A 21,652-nucleotide genomic window follows, 5' to 3' on the forward strand; every position below is an offset into this window, starting at 1 on the left:
AATTGATACAGTATATTTTTAGACTAATAATAAGACCTGGCCTTTATATATGTTTAAATTTTTATTTTTATTTTTTTTGAAAATAACCTTTATCAATGTTTAATTTTAATGTTATTGTGACATTATTTAATTTATGATCACATTCTTTGCATCTGACATTTTTAAAGGTTTGTAAACGAGGAAAAGAGTAAGACGAAAAAGTTGTGTTGTTTAATTTGAGTGGGAAATATATTATGTTTAGTGCCTTACTTTTTCTACTCAAGGTCTTAAAACAAAATTTTCAAAGCTGATTAGTTGCATCAATCTCTTCTAGGAAAGATCATAAGCCTGTATTTTATGAATAATCCCGAAGACTCAAAAGTCTTCGAGTTGAAAAGTCTTCGAGTTGAAATTTTTATGAGAAATATAATACACTATTAGCTTTTATGTGGCGTAAAGAAATTAGAAATGTTTTTTTTTTTTTTTTAGTTAAAATAATTGTACTATCTATTCTATTTCACTATATATATTGAGTAATACAATAAATTATAAATTCAATTTTCATAAACCTTATAGAGTAATATAATATTTTTCTCATGGTCAATTAAAATGATTTAGTTACTATTAATCTTAGTTGTTATACTTAGCTGTTATATTTTGTCTCTACCCGTTTTTTGTTTTTATATATATATTTATATTCCGTTATGTACTAAACCTCCAACTTTTAAGTTTGATGATATCAAGTATTTTAGAAATCTTGGGTTAGCTTTTGATCAAATTCAACTAAATATTCTATCTGAAGGGGAATTGATGACCGAAACCACCCTATATTATATATACAGAATATTAATTATCACCCAAAATATGGGCCAACATTTTTGGTTATGATTGATGGAATATAAAGGATCTTTTTAAAAAAATTGAAAAGTTTTAATATATGTTTAATTAATATTTAATTTGATTAAATTTTATCTACTCCAATATTTGACAATTTTTTTAAAAAAATATTAGAGAAAAAAACAAGCATATTTTACCCAAATATAAATATAGAGATTTCTTCTCTGGTTCATTGGTTTGGAATGATGGCACAATCAAGTTAGTTAGAAACTTCGTTATAGTGATAGAAAAGATCAAATTTAGAAAAAAAAAATGTATTTAGAGTTTAATTTTGATATATTTATAGTGAAAAATATTTTATATAATTGTGTAACTACAATTATTTTTTGGATGACTATTTATGTGATTAATATAAAAATAGTTATTTTTGCTAATATAGCATTATATGATTAACATGCAAAATACATGTATAAAATTATTTTATACTAAAAATGCATCAAAATTATATTCTTCTAATAATAATTAGGACTGTTAAACGGGTTAGTCCGGCCCATTTAGGCCCGACTCGTTAAACATGTGGGTTAAATGGGTTGGACCGTTTAAATTCGCTTTATTTGCGGGCCATAATTTTTAGCCTGGACCGTTTATGGTCAGCCCGTGGGTTAAACGGGCCAGCCCATTTATTCTTTTATTTTATTTTTTAAAAAATATTTTGACAAAAAATATTACTTTTGTTCATACCATGGCCCAATAAATATGGCCCAGGATCCAAGCAAAGAAGCCCAACCCAAAGGGTTGGCTCTCCCCCAGTACCAGCCTTCATCCCAAGAAGTCGGTACTGAACACGACCTGCTCCAGAGAAGTCGGATACGAGGGTTAGCTGGCAGATAACACTCATTCGAATGAGTAACTACCCCTAGAAACTCTCTAACCACTTCATAGAGCCATATCTTAACCTCCCTAAGATATGGGAACGGTTATCCACCTAAAAAGGTGGCACTACTTCAGCGGTGGTTATTGGTTCACCACTATAAATACCCTGACACCTCTCAGGTATCTCGAAGTCCCAATACTCTCTAACCTGCTCACACTCTTGCTAACTTAGGCATCGGAGTGTCTTTGCAGGTACCACCCCCCATTCTTTCACACGTACAAGTCGGACGGAGGAACACCGAATAACAGATCCACTCGAAAGCCACCTCCTTCATACGTTTGGGCCAACCAACGCCATCCAACCCATTAATCTCCGGTTACCCACCGTAACATTGGCGCCGTTGCCGGGGACCCGAGAGATCAACCAGTGATGGCGGATAGATCCCCTGAAGAGGGTCATGTGGAGACAGATTCTGAACAAGAGAATCTGAACACTGGAAACAATGAGGCAGACCAGACCCTTCACCAGGAAGCCAATGATCAACATAGGGAAGGCACCTCCGGAATCAAAAACCCGAAAGTAAATTCCTCGGAGGGGCGCGAATCAGAAAAAGAAGGACCATCCCACGCAATTGAGCTCATGGGGTTAGTCCACAGTCGCCTCTAGCAGCTAGAACAGGAACGGGAACGACAAAAGGAAACCGAAAAGAACCTAAAAGAGGAGATGGAGCGACGAAAAGAGTTAGAAAGAAAACTCTTAAAGTTAGAATCCTCCCTCAAAGGTCAGAACTCCCACGACGGTAGAGAAGATTCGCCCTTAGGGGAGAAAGATCCTTTTAGCGAGGACATAATGAGGGCAAAAGTTCCGAGAAACTTTAGAAGCCCCGATATGGACCTCTACGACGGAACCACTGATCCAAAGCATCATCTGAGCAACTTTAAAAGTCGGATGTATCTGGCTGACGCTTCTGACGCTACGCGATGCAAAGCTTTTCCGACAACCTTGTCAAAAGCAGCGATGAAGTGGTTCGACAGCCTCCCTCCGAGGTCGATTACCAGTTTTGAAGACCTCTCAAGAAAGTTCTTGATTAGGTTCTCCTTCCAGAAAGATAAAGTAAAACATGCACCAAGTCTCCTGGGAATAAAACAGGAGGTCGGGGAGTCCTTACGGGCCTATATGGAAAGGTTCAACAAAGCATGTTTGGAGATTCAAGACCTGCCTACCGAGGCAGTCATCATGGGGCTAGTCAATGGTCTTAGAGAAGGTCCCTTCTCACAGTCCATATCAAAAAGACATCCCGCCTCTTTAAGTGATGTACAGGAAAGAGCTGAAAAGTACATCAATATGGAAGAAAATGCTAGGCTAAGAGACCCGAGTTGGCGACCTGGTCACCCTCCCTCAACGAAAGAGAGGGAGAGGGAAGCTAAGAAGAAGGAAGAACTCGGCCTCGATAGGCCAAGAAAATATCACTCTTATACTCCACTGAAAGTTCCTGTAGTGGATGTATACAGAGAAATTTGCAACACCGAAAGGCTGCCTCCTCCCAGGCCCATTAAAAATAAAAGAGGGGGGAGCCGCGGTGATTACTGTGAGTACCATAAGATATATGGGCACTCCACAAAAGACTATTACGACCTTAAAAATGTGATAGAAAAGCTGGCCAGAGAAGGTCGGCTTGACAGATATCTCATAGAAAGGTCGGACAGTCATGGAAAAAGAAAGCGAGATGATGTGGAGAGAAGAGATCCACCACCACAAACTCCGGAGAGACATATCCATATGATCTCAGGAGGGTTTGCGGGAGGGGGACTCACAAAATCATCTCGCAAAAGACATCTCAAGAGAGTTTACCAGGTCGGAGAGGGGTCATCCGACCTTCCAACCATTTCATTCACAAAGGAAGATGGGCGAGGAATAATCCCTGGGCACGACGACCCAGTGGTAATTACCATGATCCTGGCAAATGCCCATCTCCACAGAACACTAGTAGACCAAGGAAGCTCAGCGGACATCCTCTTTAAGCCCGCTTTCGACAAACTAGGGTTAGATGAGAAAGAGTTAAGAGCCTACCCCGACACCTTGTACGGATTAGGCGACACGCCAATAAAGCCACTAGGATTTTTGCCCCTCCACACCACCTTTGGAAAGGGGGAAAAATCAAAGACTCTGAGTATAGACTTCATAGTCATCGACGTGGGGTCGGCTTATAATGCTTTAATCGGCAGAGCTACCCTTAATCGACTCGGAGCGGTGGTATCGACACCCCACCTCTGCATGAAATTCCCGACCTTAGCGGGATAGCAACGGTGAGGGGAGATCAGAAGTTGGCAAGGAAATGCTACAATGAAAGCCTAAACCTGAGAGGAAAAGGCAAAGAAGTTCACACAATAGAGCTCGGTGGAGCAAGGATTAAAGAAGAACTGTGACCACGACCCGGAGGAAAAACCGAGGAGATTCAGGTCGGAGAAGAGGAAGGAAAAAACACTCACATAGGAACCAACCTGGGGGAAACCCTAAGACAAGAGTTGACTAAGCTCCTCAGAGATAATTCCGATCTCTTCGCCTGGAAGGCCTCCGACATGCCTGGGATAGATCCCGAGCTCATGTCCCACAAGCTCTTGGTCTACTCGGGATCTCGACCTGTACAACAAAGAAGACGCAAGCTCGGCCCAGAGCGAGCTCTAATAGTAGAGGAGCAAGTACAAGCGCTCCTAGAAGCCGGTTTCATCAGAGAAGTCAAATATCCAACATGGCTAGCCAATGTAGTGCTAGTCAAAAAACAAAATGGTAAATGGAGAATGTGCGTCGACTATACCGACTTAAATAAGGCATGTCCCAAGGACCCTTATCCACTGCCAAGCATTGACGCCCTAGTAGACTCTAGCTCGGGGTATCAATACTTGTCGTTCATGGACGCCTACTCGGGGTATAACCAAATCCCGATGTATGAACCAGACCAGGAAAAAACATCATTCATCACGCCCAGAGCTAACTTTTGCTACGTGGTCATGCCATTTGGATTGAAAAATGCAGGGGCCACATATCAGAGGCTGATGAATAAGGTGTTTGCCCCTCACCTAGGGAGCTTAATGGAAGTGTACGTCGACGATATGCTGGTAAAGACCAAGAAAGAAGTCGACCTCTTGTCTGACCTTTCACGAGTCTTTGACACCATAAGGTTGCACGGGATGAGACGAAATCCTGCAAAGTGCGCCTTCGCGGTGGAGGCAGAAAAATTTCTAGGATTCATGCTAACACAAAGAGGGATCGAAGCCAATCCCGACAAGTGTAGAGCTATCCTGGAAATGAAAAGCCCGACTTGTTTGAGAGAGGTCCAACAGCTAAATGGCCGGCTAGCAGCTCTCTCCAGATTTTTGGCAGGATCAGCACTAAGATCCCTTCCACTGTTCTCCCTATTGAGAAAGGGACACCAGTTTGAATGGACTCCCGAATGCGAGGAGGCGTTCCAGGAGTTCAAAAAGTTTTTGAGCCAACCTCCTATTTTGACCCGACCTGTAGCCGGAAAAGACCTCGTCCTATACCTATCTGTGGCAGACAAGGCTGTCTCAGCAGCCTTGATAAGAGAAGACGAGGACGGTCAACACCCAATCTATTTCATCAGTAAAGTTCTACAGGGCCCTGAACTAAGGTATCACAAATTAGAGAAATTTGCCTACTCCTTAGTGGTAGCCTCTCGAAGGCTACGGCCTTACTTTCAAGCTCACACAATAAGAGTCCGCACGAACCAACCCATGAAGCAAATCCTCCAAAAGACGGATGTTGCAGGAAGAATGGTTCAATGGGCAATAGAGCTTTCCGAGTTCGACTTGAAGTACGAAACTCGGACGGCGATTAAAGCCCAGTGCCTCGCCGACTTCATTGCAAAATATGCAGGAGATCAAGGGGATAAACCAACTACATGGGAACTCTATGTAGATGAATCCTCCAACAAAACAGGAAGCGGTGCAGGCATAATATTGGTAGATGAAAGGGGAACCCAGATAGAGATTTCCCTCAAGTTTGAATTCCCAGCTTCAAATAATCAGGCAGAGTATGAAGCCTTGATCGCAGGATTGAAGCTGGCAGAAGAAGTCGGTGCTACGAAGGTGATGATATACAGCGACTCCCAAGTGGTGACCTCCCAAATAAGTGGAGAATATCAGGCAAAGGACCCAAACATGAAGAGGTACTTGGAAAAAACTTTGGAGCACCTGGGGCGCTTTGCAGAAACCGAGGTGAAACACATAACTCGGGATCTAAACAGCAGAGCAGACGCCCTATCCAAGTTAGCAAGCACCAAGACAGGAGGAAATAACAGAAGCCTGATTCAAGAGACTCTCCAGGAACCTTCAGTGGTAAAAATGGAAGACAAACAAGAAGTCTTTGAAGTGGTCGGATTAAACCTCGGATGGATGAACCCCTTAGTCGAATACCTGAAATTCGACATCCTCCCCAAGGAGGAAAAGGAGGCCAAGAAAATCCGAAGGGAAGCACAACACTATACCTTGGTGAAAAATATTCTCTATAGAAGGGGGATATCAACACCATTGTTAAAGTGTGTACCGACCTCAAGAGCCACCGAGATATTAGAGGAGGTACATAGTGGAATCTGCGGGAACCATCTCGGAGCGAGATCATTAGCCAGAAAGGTGATCCGAGCTGGATTCTACTGGCCAACCTTGCAGAAAGATGCCACAGACTTTGTGAAAAAGTGCCAACCGTGTCAAATGCATACAAATTTCCACGTGGCCCCCCCAGAGGAGCTCATTAGTATCACCTCCCCATGGCCCTTTGCAAAATGGGGAATGGATTTGTTAGGTCCTTTTCCCCAGGCGCCAGGACAAGTCAAATACCTAATAGTGGGAATAGATTATTTCACAAAGTGGATAGAAGCAGAACCACTGGCCACCATCACTGCACAAAAAAGTCGGAGATTCCTCTACAAAAATATAATCACAAGGTATGGGATACCTTATTCCATTACCACAGATAACGGAACCCAGTTCACCGACTCCACTTTTAGAAGCCTAGTAGCCAGTATGAACATCAAACACCAGTTCACCTCAGTGGAACACCCACAAGCCAATGGGCAAGTCGAAGCAGCCAACAAAGTCATACTGGCAGGGCTGAAGAAAAGATTACAAGATGCGAAAGGAGCTTGGGCTGAAGAGCTCCCACAAGTACTATGGGCTTACAGAACAACCTCCCAATCCGCCACTGGAGAAACACCCTTCCGACTAGTTTATGGCGTAGAAGCCATGATCCCAATAGAGGTCAATGAGCAAAGCCCAAGAGTGATTTTCCACGACGAGATCGGAAATATACAGGGACACAAAGAGGAGCTCGACTTGCTCCCCGAAATCCGAGAAGAAGCCCAGATAAGAGAAGCAGCGTTGAAGCAAAGGATGACCGCGAGATACAACAAAAAAGTCATTCGAAGGAATTTCACCCCAGATGACTTGGTCCTAATCAGAAACGATATTGGAGTCAACAAATCGGGGGAAGGAAAGCTCGCTGCTAAGTGGAAAGGACCATACAAGATCAACGAGGTCTTAGGAAAAGGCTATTATAGGGTAACCGACTTCGACGGCAACGAGTTACCAAGATCATGGCATGCTTGTAATATGAAAAGGTACTACAGCTAAAAGCGAACCCTACTCCCTGATGTACTCTTTTCCCAATTTCATGATTTTTTCCCAAAATCAAAGGGTTTTTTCTGAAAAGGGTTTTTAACGAGGCATCATAGTAGGGGCTAAGGGAAAATAAATTATCAAAAGCCCTTAGTAGCAATAAGGTACCTCCTCAATTAATAAAGATCTCGTTCATTTTAAATATCTCTTTTAAATTCCCTTTTTATTCTCTTTCTACGAAACGCGCCGATTTAAGCTCGACAAAACGTGAAAATCTCATGAACCGACCTAGATGGTCGTCAGGATAAAACGACGAGGTACAAGTCGGCGTAAAGAGGCTATAGAAGTTGATCATGATAAACTCGGGAGCAGTCCGACTCATAAGTCGGAATGCGAAACCGAGTAAAATTAAAATGAATCGCAAAAGTAGCCTAAGTCACGAAAAACTCAATAAAATAAAATTGAGTACTAGGAATAACAAAAAAGAGATAGGAAAAAACTAAGAAAAAGTTGTAAGGCTGCCTTGAGGATCAAAAAGATTCAGAAAAGCAGGCAAGCCCCAAAGAATAGGTTTTTTCCAAAAAAGATAAAAAGAATAGAAAAGCATGCGCGCATAAGGTAACTCAAAACCCTTATCCAAAAAAGGCATTTATTTAAAACGCTAAATTAAACCCTTATTAAAAAAGGGTATCGTAAATTGTTTTGTTTACGGCCTTAAAAGGCCAAAAATTGTTCAAACATCAACAAATAAATATAAAGAGTTTAAAAAGGGGGGGGGGTCCACAAGCCGGACCCCCAATAACCAACAAATTACTTCTTTGCAAGAGGAGTAGAAGGATCACCACCACCAGGACCAGGAGTTGAAGAGAAAGTCGGAGGAGCGGCAGAAGAACTCGGAGCGTCCTTAGAGCGAGGAGGGGACTCTATGATCCTCTGCCCCCGAGTCTTCAAATCAGACTCAGACTCCACCACGGGGACAGGAGGATCCACGATGGCACCATCAATAACAATCTTATTAGGGTCCAAAGGAGAAAGGTCAAAGTCAGGAGCAATGACTCCGACCTGCTCCTTAAAAACCCTCCAAGCCTCATCAGCACCATCCGCAATAGAGTCCTCCAACTCGGTATAGGCCTTCCGGGCATTCAGCAAGTCATTCTTTACAGACACAAGATCAGCAAATAAACTGTTGTAGCTGGCTTGCGCTGCCTTCCTCAAATCCACCTCCATGTTGCATTGGGCTTGCAATTTTCTCTCCTTCTCCCGGAGGCCGTCCCTCTCCTCCTTCAGCTTGGCGACTTTCCCCTCCAACTCCCTCTCGTGCTCCTGATATATGCAAAGCCTGCCTTCCAGCTCCTCGACCCTCGAGGTCGTCCCTAAAGAGCTGAGAGGAGTCTTCAAAAATATATCTAAGAGTTTGCCACAAACTCCCGCCGTCTTGAGACTCTCCTCAACCACAGCAGTGAGGTAGTGCCGAACAGAAACATCATCCATGCTCATACGAGCATGGGGATAAATGTTCTTTCGGACGAACGCAAGAGCGTCCGCCTCACCAGAAGCGCCAGACTCTAAGGTCTTACGCTTCCTCTTCTCTGGTTCAGGAGTAGGTCGGACGGAGGGAGGTGGCAGAGAGGAAGCAGAAGAGGAAATCACAATAGGCTGGGAGGGAGTCCCGACGTTCCGAGGAGGAGGAGGAGGAGAGACGACCGCCCTAGCGTCGCCAGACCTGGTACGAGACCTCGCCTTGGCCTCCTGAACTCTTTGGTAAGACTCTTAGGCATTTGTTTTTGCCATCTCTGAAAAAAGCAACAATTGATAGATTAGACAAGTCGGAAGAATTAATCAGACAAGTCGGAGAACCAAATGAAAGCTACCTATTTGCGCCTGGATAAAACTCGGAGACCCCTGGAGAAACTTTTTCGTGTCCAAGTATGGAGACCTCCCCCAAACTTCTCGGAGGAACCCCACAATGGCCGCCTCCACCTCATCCAGGTCGTCAAGACCATATTTTTCACAAGGGGAGGCCTCCAACCAGTATAAAGGAAAGCGGGGGGAAGAATTGTCATCCAGGAAAAAGGGGTGGTGGCCCTCTACAGCTTGCACTTTAAAAAAATAGTTTTTGAAATCATGGAAGGATTCGTCAAAAAGGGTAAAAATCCTCCTACCTTGTATGGCTCGGAACGATACCCACTGTTGTTTATTGTTTAGCCCACTAAAGGGTTTTGTCATATGAAAAAGATGGAAAAAAATCTTTAAAGAAATCGGGAACTCCAAAGCCTGGCTGATAAATTGATAAATTTTCAAAAAACCCCAAGAGTTGGGGTGAAGCTGGGTAGGAGCGACTCGGCAATGACGTAAAACAGACATCTCAAAATCTGAAAAAGGAAGAAAAACACCCAAACGGGTGATCATACACTCATACATAAAGAAAAAATGGGAGGCCGCCTCATTAGCCCTCCCAAAGCAAACCCGGTCTTCTGGACCCGGGACCACTAACTCATACTTCGGCTCGTCCTCCTCAGAAGAACAAATTCTGTGGCGAGTACGAAGATGGGTGATAAACTCAGAATCGACTGAGGGTTCCTCCCCTAAAACTATGACATCGACCCAGTGAGAGAGAGCATCTACAGAAGCCATTTCTTTTTCTAAAAAAGGGGTGACAAAACCTACAAGGGGAAAAGAAAAATCACCAACACGGTCTCTAAAGGAAGGGGGATGCGAAACCAAAGTCTGCAAATCAAATTTATCTACAAAAGCATATTAAAGAACTAACTTTTATCTGGAAATGAGGATTGGAAGCAAAAGCCTTCGAAAGCACAAGAATGCAGCACGAACGAATGCAAGGGAAATTTGAAAGATCGCAAAAACGAAACAATGAAAGAGAGGGAAAGTATTTATAAGAACGTTAGGGGCATAATGGTAAAATAGGGGCAGTCATTAATGAAGATGCACCGTTACCAAGGCTATTGAATCCCTATACACACCCCTAACGGACACGACGCTTGATTAGACGTAACTGTCAGAACCAAAAGGTCACGAAAGGTCACGTCGGTTTCGAATCATCACGTCGGTCCCCTTTCAAATCGGCTACGATCCCGAGTAGAATACTCGAACCCAAATCTTAAAAAGAAATTGGGCTCGAGTAGGGGCATTGTTCATACCATGGCCCAATAAATATGACCCAGGATCCAAGCAAAGAAGCCCAACCCAAAGGGTTGGCTCTCCCCCAGTACCAGCCTTCATCCCAAGAAGTCGGTACTGAACACGACCTGCTCCAGAGAAGTCGGATACGAGGGTTAGCTGGCAGATAACACTCATTCGAATGAGTAATTGCCCCTAGAAACTCTCTAACCACTTCATAGAGCCATATCTTAACCTCCCTAAGATATGGGAACGGTTATCCACCTAAAAAGGTGGCACTACTTCAGCGGTGGTTATTAGTTCACCACTATAAATACCCTGACACCTCTCAAGTATCTCGAAGTCCCAATACTCTCTAACCTGCTCACACTCTTGCTAACTTAGGCATCGGAGTGTCTTTGCAGGTACCACCCCCCATTCTTTCACACGTACAAGTCGGACGGAGGAACACCGAATAACAGATCCACTCGAAAGCCACCTCCTTCATACGTTTGGGCCAACCAACGCCATCCAGCCCATTAATCTCCGGTTACCCACCGTAACAACTTTTATGTCAAAAACTTTTTAAAAATAATTTTTTTTTTAGTTAATAGGTCAGATTTTTGGGTCGGATCGAGAAAAATATAGACTAAAAATGTTACTTTTTTAAAAAATGTAAAAAAAAAACTTAAACGGGCCACCCGTTTAGTCCGCGGGCTAGCCCGTTTAACCAGTCATTTTTTTCGGGTTAATCGGACTCAGCCCGTTTAGCCCAAAATTTAAACGGGATTAATTTTAGAAGCAAAGTCCATCCATTTAAATGAGTAAACGGGCTGGCCGATGAGTTTAACACATTTTAACGGCCCTAATAATAATTAAACTTTATTCTTGATATAAGTTAGATAATTACATTGATCATCAGACGACAATCAAATTATTGCATATAAACAAACAATCAATAATAGACTACAAATAGTAGTTTTGCAAAAAAAATAAACAATAATTAGTAGTGAATATTATAGTTTATTAAATGGAAATGCTGTATGGAACACCCTTTCCAGTGAGTCCAGGCCCTGAAAAAGGCTTCAAAAGCTCATAAGGCACTAATCCAGCTCCATGCCTATTGTTCAAATGAATGTTACCATTCCTTGAATCAATGATCCCTTCAATCTCCTTCAATCTCTTATTAAACCTTTCAAATGATGATTTTATAATTGGATCCTCACCCCATGATGGCTCCATAAATTGTCCAATGTACTCTTCATCAGGTGAATGATCAGAAAGCAAATTCAAGATGACCATAACCAAAAGTGCTTGAATTTGTGATGGAAAACACTCAAGTAAGGTTTGATCAGGATTGGTCATGAAATTTTCCCACTCTTCCAATGAAGGGTCCTCATCAGGCATTTTGATCCTAGCAATTGCAGGCCTATTAGGGAAATATCCACCATACATGTATTGTGCAAAGTTGACTGAAGCATGGTGTGCTGAAGCAACCCATGATATAGTGGTAATAATGTGAATTAGGTCTTTTTGTGTCTTGAGATTTGGCCACCATGGTTCACTAGACTTGTCACCATGACCAATTGTTATGATCTCATTCCACCATGATTGGAGTTCTTCATCAGATTCAATGGTGCTTGGATTTGGATAGTAATGGTTTACATAATCTGTGATCCATTCTTTGAGAGAATCCCATATGAGGAGACCATCATTTGCAAAAGGGTAATCTTCAATTGTTAGCTTTAGACCATGTGCTGCATTAGGATCTTCCACTGCCATTCCTCTATGGGAAAAAAATAAATAAATTATATCAAATAAATGAGTGCTTCTTATATAAAATAAATTACATCTTCATATAATTTAAGATAAGATTATTTTTCACAAAAAATAAAAAAAAAATGCATACTACTTTTTGTAATTGCGAAATATTTTTCATATAAGATAAGATTGTTTTTTGCAATTTATGAAAAGATATGACTCGTATAATAACTTTAAAAATCCATTTTAATTGAATCCACCAATAATTTTGAATCCATATTCAAATTTTTTTAGCAGAAATCATACTATTATTATAGATAAAAAAAAAAGTAAAGTATTGTTGTTATCTCTAACATTTGTGATAAGTTTTAAAGTTGTTCTTAATATTTAAATAATCTTATTTAAGTTCTCAACGTTTCAAAATCGTCTCAATATTGTCCTGCCGTTAGTTCGTTGATCTATTAACGGAATTGACAATAGAACAAAATTGAGACAATTTTGAAACGTTATGAACTTAAATAGGACAAATAATTACTTAATTTATTTTTTAATTTTTCTCTTAATAAAAAATAAATTCACTTAAAAAAAATAACGTGATTAAGAGTAAAATTAAAAAAATAATTAAATAATTATCTACCATAAAAATTTGATAGTATTAAAGGATAAAATTAAAAATAAAGTTTAACTAAATTAAACATTAAATAATTTTGATATATTAGAGATAAAAAGTATAATTTATACTTTGTTGTATATGTATCATGCTCATTTTTTTAACTTTTTTTTAAGTTTATGTCCTGGTTATTCAAACATTTCATGATGAATAAAATCTTTAAGAGTAAAATTATAAAAGATTAATTTGTTTAGAATGAAAATAATGTAATTAAGTACAATTTACTTAGATATGATTAAAAAATAATTGAATAACTATATTCCGTAAAAAAATAATATTATTGAAGGATAAAACTAAAATTTATTTCTATATATCGTTTTTGTCTCCAACATTTTCGTTATATTTAAGTTCATAATGCTTTAAAATTGTTTCAATTTTGTTTTGCTGACAATTCTGTTAACAGATTCGACGATAGGACAACACTAAACCAATTTTAAAACATTATAAATTTAAATGAAAGAAGAATAGATTATATATACCTGTGAATAAGATCATTTGGAAGTGCCTGCAAATCAAATCTCCAAAGCTGATCATATGCTGAGGAGCTTAACTCCATTGAATATCTCTGAGGAGAGAAAGAAAGCTCAATGATGCCAGCTGCACTAATAAGAACTTGGCGTGCAAGGGCATTAATCTCCAAAGTGTATCTCAAATGAGGATGCAATAATCTATATATTGGATGCATTGCACTTAGTTGCCTCTTTGTTGCTATCACATAGGGTTCCACTGAAGCATGTGTTCTTAACCAATGGCTAACAAGTTCATGAATTCCAGAATCATGGGCAAGTACATGAGCTTTTGCAAGCCTCCAAAGCCAAAGTTCAGTTGAAGAAGAAGAAGAAGAAGAAGAAGGAGTGTACACTCTCTTCCATTGTCCATTGTTATTGATTTGTGGTCTAGTGAGCTCAATTGCAAGTGGCTTCAATGTTCCTTTGCTTGTTAGTGAGAATATAGTCCTTGATCCGTACAGTGTTGTCCCTTCAATCTCTCTTACTTTGCTTACATATGGTAATAGTAAGTCATGGTAGTCCAACATGAACAACTTCTTCTCACTTATTTCCTATACTTATTAATTAAATAATATTAGCTTTTAGTCATATTAATTATTTATAAAATATTTCACATTAAATAAATACTAGTATTTAATTAATAGTTGGTTTAATTATTCTGTTAGTCCCTATAGTTTTACAAAATTTTCAATTAGGTCCTCATACTTTTTTTCTTTTAATTGAGTCATTGCACCAAAATTTTTTTTTAATTGGGTCCCTACACTTTTTTTTCCTTTTATTTAGGTCTGTGTACCAATTCTTTTTTCTTAGTTGGGTCCCTATAAAATTAAACCAATTACTACTAAGAGGAACTTAATTGAAAAAAAAAATTTGTGCAGGGATCCAATTAAAAAGAAAAAAAGTATAGGGACCTAATTAAAAATTTCATGAAACTATATGGATCAACAAAGTAATTAAACCTTAATAGTTTTACCCATTAATTTTAAGGTGCAAATTCAAGTGCAATAAACTTCACGTGAAATTGATAATTGAGAGCCGTTAAATAAAAATTTAATCAAATCAGTTAAATTATTTAACAACTCTCAACTATCAAATTTACGTAAAGTTGACTGCACCTGAGTTTTCACCTAATCTTAATTATTATAATATTATTAATTACTTTGGATGGGTACCTGTTCAACTGTGCCATTTATTTGTGACTCAATGACTTCACTAGTAATAGCTGATTCTGGTGGACCATACACTTTGGGATCTAGTTTACTCCTCAATGGCCATTCCTAATTAAATATTGAAAATTTGATAATTAATTGTTTTTGCATGAATATATATAATATATACATGAAATAATTAATAAAGGGATAAACAAATTAAATATACCTTGATCAATTGGATGCTATATGGATTGACACCTGCCAAAGTTTCCCTAGCAAATTCCTCATCTGAGAGCCAGAAGAATTTGTCCCCTATAATTCAAAGGATTATTCAAAATCATCTCAATAATTTCAAAGGTTTAGGATGCATCAATGCATTTTAGAGTGTCTTTGATTCGCATTTGTTTATATTTTATTTTTTATTTTTAGGATTTTATAAAAATTAATAAATAAAATTTTATTATTTTACTGTTTTTGTAATTATGTCTATACAATAGAGATAAAATCATACAGAATAAATTATTAAAATAGTACGTGAAAATTTACATTGCTAACAAAAAGAATTCCAAAAAATATTAACGACAAATAAGTATTCGAAATATTTAAAAATACGATTAAAAAATTAGATATTAGATATTAAATATATATTCTAAAAAAAAAATTAGAGATCAGATTTTGATGTAAATTTTTGTAATCGTTATTAGAAAAATAAAATTTTTTTATTCTTAAAATTTAATAATTTTATGTCAAATACATTTTTTTTAAAAGTTTTTTTATTATGAATTATCATATTTTCTTGAAAGATAAAAATAAAAATATGAAAATCAAATTTTGTTTTGAATCTTTTTGTACATTTTCTAAATATTTATTCAAATATTGCCACAAAGATTCAGATCAAATGAATAAGTCGTTTATTAAATACAAAATTTTTATCACTTACAAAAAATATAATAATTATTAATTATTTATGTCACATTTTTAAATCATTTAAAATTGTTTTATCAATAACATCTTTTAATTTTTTTTTTTTGTCAACGGTTGAATTGAATTTTTCAGTATCAAATTGATAGTTAACATATTGTACTTACTTTTAAATGGTTGTGGGGCATCAAAGTTCAAAAGATTGTCTGTGTGATTAGCAGATTTGAAGAAAGTTGGAATGGCTTTTTGGATGATATTCAAAGCAGTTGCATGAAGAGGTGGTAACTCATAGCCTTCTTTGTAGAGAGAATCTATGTCCTCAAAGCTTGGAAATCCAATATTCAGGTTTGTGAATATTGCATCCAACGATTTCAACACTGCACTTACACCTGATGTTAATATGCTTTCTGTGAATTGCTTTTGCTTTCTTTCACCGAATTCTTCATCTCGAGGAACATAGAAACTTCCACTTTTCTTCTCTGATAAAGGATCTGTTTTCAGTAAAAATATAAATAAATCAGTTAGGTCATATATATTTTTATATGAATTTGATATTGATGCACATTAAACATAAAACAGTTTTTCATGTATATTTTATTAGTACATAATATTATATTAGTAAAAATAATTAATTTTTTATTGATTATATCATTAAAAATAATAGATATAATTAAATAATTATATAAAATATTATTAATATATTAAAATTAAATTCTATTCATATTGACTCGGATATTTTAATTACGTGAACATCTTATATAAAAGTTATTAATTTATAAATAAATTATTTTTGTATTTAAATTCAGAACTTTTTTTTATTTTAATTAAGTTGATCTCAATAATTCTAAAAATTACTAGCACTATATATTTTGGACCCAAGAATTGCTGATGAGTTCTTTTGAGATTAGCTCTCATCTCAACAGAAAGCAATAACTTCTTAAATTGCAGAAAAGCTTCCAACAAATAAATTAAAAAGAAAAATCAGGAAGTATACAAATTATGTGGAAAAAAATATATTTTTATTTATTTATTTTTTAAAATTTTAATTGATAAAAGAAGACTTAATAGTTATATTTTTAATACACCTTTCATACAAGAATTTCTTTTGAATTTTGACGAATTTTCACATAAAGTTTCTTTTAATTTTTTATTGGCCTTATACTAAAATTCTCTCTTTTAATTTGGGGTCAACAATATTCAAATTTTAGACTTTATTAAATTATAAAAGCTATTATACTATGTAGATAAATAATTAAAAAATACAAATAAATTCATACTTTAATTTAATTTAATTTAATAATGATACAAAAATTAGTACCTAAATAAGCACCACTTTTTTCTCATAGGAATAAAATCATTATTAATTTAATTATATATATTTTTTAATTTAACCAATTTGAGAAAAACCTAGGACAAATATAAAAGTGACATGGTACATTATTTATTGTATGACATACATACATCTACTTTAATTCATATTATGAAAAAAAATGGGATACCTTTATTAGAGTGGGTCCTACCAGTGCGACACCTTCTTGGATAAGGATAGTGTTTAGAACCACCAAGAACAGGTCTCTTGAGTTGAATGGAGAGGTCAGGGTCACCAAGGTCATTGTACACATCATAGTCATATATTCTATCTGTGCTCTTTCTTTCTCCTTCTCCATTCCCTCTTAGTTCCTCCAATTCCTCTTCTCTTAGCTTTCTCAATCCTTTTGGTGTTTCTGATGGTAAATAAGACTGCGTGTGCCACATGTATATATATAGGTTAATTAATTAATTAATTAATTGACCCTACAACAATTTTTTTTGGTTTAATTACTCTATTGGTTCCTATAGTTTCGTAAAATTTTCAATTAGGTCTCTATAATTTTTTTTTAATTGGGTCCCTGCACTAATTTTTTTTTCAATTAAGTCTCTCTTAGTAGTAATTGGCTTAATTTTATAAGGGCCCAACTAAAAAAAAGAATTAGTATAGGGATCTAAATAAAAAGAAAAAAAGTGTAGGGATCTAATTAAAAAAAATTAGTGCAAGGACTCAATTAAAAGGAAAAAAAGTATAGGGACCTAATTAAAATTTTCACGAAACTATAGAGACCAACAGAGTAATTAAACCACTTTTTTAATCTAATTATAACTATAAATTTAATTTTAATACACTGTTAATGTAAAATAATTTTATATGTGCATTTAATTACTTAATACTACATTAACAAAAATAACTACATTTCACATTGACTGTATGAATAGTCATTCAAAAAAACGGATGCAATTATACGACTATGTAAAACGTTTTACATTATCAGATAATCAAAATTAAACTCTTATACCTATATGTATAAAAAATTTGGTAAATTTTTAGTATACAAAATAAAACTTATTAATGATAAAAAATAATTAATTAATGTTGTTTAATTTTTTTTATCTAAAAGATTATTATTTATGATTAAATAAAATTTAAAATGTGATTTCTTTTTCTTATTATTCTATTGAATAAACTATTATTTTTTACCATGAAGCATCTAATTTAAGAAGAAAGGTTGTGGGGCTTTCATTTTAGAATAATTAACATGGAAATTAAATTTTAGGTGTATAGTTCTCAATCACAAACATGATAAATAAACATTCTTAAAATGCAATTTTACTATTCTAACCTTGTTAGAGAAGAAGACTCTCTTATTAGAAGCCTTATCATTCTTGGGTTGAATCCATGAATCACATGTGAAGTTTAAAGATCCATTATTATTGTGGAAACCATCAATTACTATACTCTTCAGAAACAACTCCTCATGTTGCTCATTTTCAACAAGAACAGCACCAACTTCACCAAACTCTGGTGGAACTTCAAATGAGGCCTCATAAAGAACTTCATTATTTTCATTTTCATTTGTCTTGTGCACGTTATAACCTTTTATGGTGGTCCCTTTCTCTGAGTTCACCTCTTCATTCATAGAAACCAAAGGTTAATTATTAGAAGGGTAAAACGGTAAAAACAAGAGAGTTGCAAATTAAAAGTTTTTTTCTATTTTGATGGGGAAAAACTTTTATAATTTAAATTTGGTTTAATTATTCTGCTGGTTCCTATAGTTTCACAAAATTTTTAATTAGGTCTCTATACTTTTTTTTTCTTTTAATTGAGTCCTTACACCAAAATTTTTTATTAATTGGGTTCCTATACTTTTTTTTCCTTTTATTTAGGTCTCTGTATCAATTCTTTTTTTTAGTTGGGTCCTATAAAATTAAGCCAATTACTACTAAAAGGGACTTAATTGAAAAAAAAAAGTTGGTGCAGGGACCCAATTAAAAAAAAAAAAGTATAGGAACCTAATTGAAAATTTTACGAAACTATAAGAACCAACAGAGTAATTAAACCTTTAAATTTTTATGGTAATATATATATATATATATATATATATATTACCATAAAAAAATATTGTTTACTTGGTTTTATCGTTGCAATGAAGCTTTATTCTTTATTTAAAATGTTATATATATATATATATTTTTAAATAAAAGTATGGTTAGAGATATAATTATTAATGTGTCTTTTTTTATTAGTTTAAATTTTTAGGAGGAGTGATCTAAAAGAAATTTATACAAATCCAAAAAATAAATTCTTACATAAAAAGATATATTAAAGTTCATATACCTCTTTTTATTAATTTAAATTAAAAAAAAGTAATAATTTCATGACAAGTACAAACAATAAGAAAGATTTCTATCCTTATTTGGGTAACCTAAGACTTCTCTTTCAATGAAGGCATCAAATTTCATCAAATTTTAAAAAGGCATAAGCAGGTTCACATTTTGCTATGGGATATAATCAATCTATGCATTTTTCTTTATAATACTATTATTCCAATGCAATAATCATTTCATTTCCTCATAAAAAATAAAAGCAACTCAACTATTTAAGGGGAAAGAAGAGGAAGAAATAATGGAAGAAATCATTTACCAAGTGTAAATTAAAGAAAACCAATAATAATAATAATTATTCTTAATGAATCCAATAATATAATAGATGCAAAGAAAGAAGCAAATTAAAGAAAGTTGGAGTTACTTGGATTAAGATGATTGCTCACAAGCTCCAAAACAAGTGTTTTGCCAACCAGTAGTTCATCAATCCCATCAACAACTCCATTTAGAAGACCAACACCATTTTGTTTTAAGGTCACAATGGCTTTCACCCTTTGAGAAGATTTTGTGTTGTTGTTTCCACTACTCGCCATAACAACTTTGCTTCTTGAAGGAAACACACCCCACACCCTTTTGCTACCACCTTTTTTTTCAATTCCTTTGTAATAAGTTCTTAAGGAAAAGTGATGATGAGAGTTTATATGTACTTGCATTATTGTATGTAATTGTTATTAGTTCTTGATGCCGTACGTACCAAGTATGCATATATAAGGGCGAAGGTGCAATCTTTATCGCTTTGTGATTGGTTAATTAATAATACTAATCAATCAATATGGGTTTATCGAGTGATTAGCTCATTCGTCCAGTTAAATAAGTATCTAAGTTTCGAATCTCACATTGTGTATGTAGCAATTCATTAACCAGTAACAGACTTTTAAATGGAACTCAAATTCGCGATAAATTAGTCTTTAATTTGTCGAATTAGAGGATACCGTGGACAATAAAAAAATAATACTAATAAAATATTTGAAGAAATATATATTTTTAGAATTTAGGTTGTGTATCTCATATACATACATAATTATCTTAAATAGTCAAATAAGGCAACTCTACGTTTGGTCTAAAATAACTGTTAGTTATTATGCATAATAATAGAAAAAAAGTGAATATAATTTTATAAAATTTGAAAGTGATTTGATATATTATTATCGTACCATATTATTGTGACGCACAATAATATTGGCTTGAAAATACAAGTAAATATTAATAAAATTATTATATTAGATAATATTTGAAAATATTAAGAATATGTTATGTAATTATTTTTTTTTAAATTTAAATTGATAAGAGAAATAGATAAATTATTATATTTTTTAATTATATATATATATATATATATATATTATTTTTTATTTGTTTTATATTAATTTTTTTTATAAATTTAACAAAGTTCGAATTCTAGATTTTTAAAATATAGAAATTTTAATATTATATTTTAAATTGTTTTTTAAAAATTAAGATAAAATCAAACTTCATCCCTTCTTTTTTCCCTATATATGGTGAAACTTTTGGGGCCCATGACATTTGACAAGTGCTAATAAACCTAATTCATAGTATTTGCTTATTGTCATTGGATATATTCGGTGTCATAATCTCTAATTGGGGACCATTGAAGCCGGCTAGGTTTAATTTGTAATTTTTATGGTCAATAACTGTGTAGCGATGAGATATAATTCATCACCTGCTGTACGATCCAAAGAAAGCCATTCAAATTTCAATGCTTTCAAACTAAACTTGTCTACTACATTGCCTCCAACGATGGAAACAAAAATTAAATATCGCTTATTGGACTCAGAAACAACCTATGATGGCTCATATTAATTTCATGCTACGTGTATATTACTAATAACAAATAACAAATTTTGTGTGTGTTATACGATATGGGTAGTGTGTTTAGTTACTCAAGTTAATTTAGACTTTTCTCACATTTGAATTTTAACATATATATAAATATATAGGAAGAGTTTTAAGTGTATTAGAAATATCGGTATTTTCAGTTATTTTAACCGTTGATACTTGAGAACCGTTGGATGAAAATTTAGTCAAATCAATCAAATAATCTAACAGCTCTCAAGTATAAACTTTACGTGATGTCGACTTCGCCTGAACTTCCACAAAAAATATATATAATATATATTAATTGAAATCAATGATTAAAATAATTAGAATACCGGTGTTCTCGATACACTTAAAATTTTTTCATATATATATATATATATATATATATCTTTGTATTCTTATATCAGTGAGAGCGAGATCATACCCAAACGTAACCTTAGGGCTTAGATTGTATATAGACTTACACAACATTAATTATATTATGTGTGTAGTATAATATAATGTATCTTAAGTTTTTTTTCCTTGTTCCACACAAGAAGTTACAAGGTAGCAATGACTAATTAGAAGGTGAGGCCTAATGATTTTGAATTGATTTAAGAACAATTATAAATGATTTTCTAGTTTCCAAAAATATATATGAATAGAGAGGCAAAAGGAAAATAACAAAT

The 21,652-nt window shown here is 35.1% G+C and overlaps 1 protein-coding gene across 2 annotated transcripts; it reads right to left on the minus strand.

The window, feature by feature from the left end:
• Positions 1 to 11,291: 11,291 nt before the first annotated feature.
• Positions 11,292 to 20,207, minus strand: LOC112755910 (linoleate 13S-lipoxygenase 2-1, chloroplastic). 2 transcript variants are annotated; one of them, XM_025804244.2, is made up of 8 exons: positions 19,510 to 20,207; positions 18,104 to 18,390; positions 16,949 to 17,189; positions 15,617 to 15,940; positions 14,755 to 14,840; positions 14,550 to 14,654; positions 13,348 to 13,928; positions 11,292 to 12,223 (listed from the first exon to the last, which is right to left on the minus strand). In XM_025804244.2, exons 1-8 carry the CDS (start codon positions 19,796 to 19,798, stop codon positions 11,464 to 11,466), a joined length of 2,673 nt encoding a protein of 890 aa, XP_025660029.1. In that variant the 5' UTR covers positions 19,799 to 20,207; the 3' UTR covers positions 11,292 to 11,463. The 2 variants fall into 2 exon arrangements, with proteins under 2 accessions (XP_025660029.1, XP_025660030.1); XM_025804245.3 differs by having other exon boundaries at positions 16,970 to 17,189; positions 19,510 to 20,127.
• Positions 20,208 to 21,652: the final 1,445 nt, after the last annotated feature.

This window comes from Arachis hypogaea, chromosome 6 (genome assembly GCF_003086295.3).
Source record: "Arachis hypogaea cultivar Tifrunner chromosome 6, arahy.Tifrunner.gnm2.J5K5, whole genome shotgun sequence".
NCBI classification, from domain to species: domain Eukaryota; kingdom Viridiplantae; phylum Streptophyta; class Magnoliopsida; order Fabales; family Fabaceae; genus Arachis; species Arachis hypogaea.

Bases quoted from the DNA above. Each gene is read 5' to 3' on its own strand.
- LOC112755910 (XM_025804244.2), bottom strand. From the start codon at position 19,798: ATGCAAGTACATATAAACTCTCATCATCACTTTTCCTTAAGAACTTAT. The intron at 17,190-18,103 runs GTTAGAATAGTA...TGGCACACGCAG, and splicing joins GAGTCTTCTTCTCTAACAAG to TCTTATTTACCATCAGAAAC. The intron at 13,929-14,549 runs GTACCCATCCAA...TAATAAGTATAG, and splicing joins TAAATGGCACAGTTGAACAG to GAAATAAGTGAGAAGAAGTT.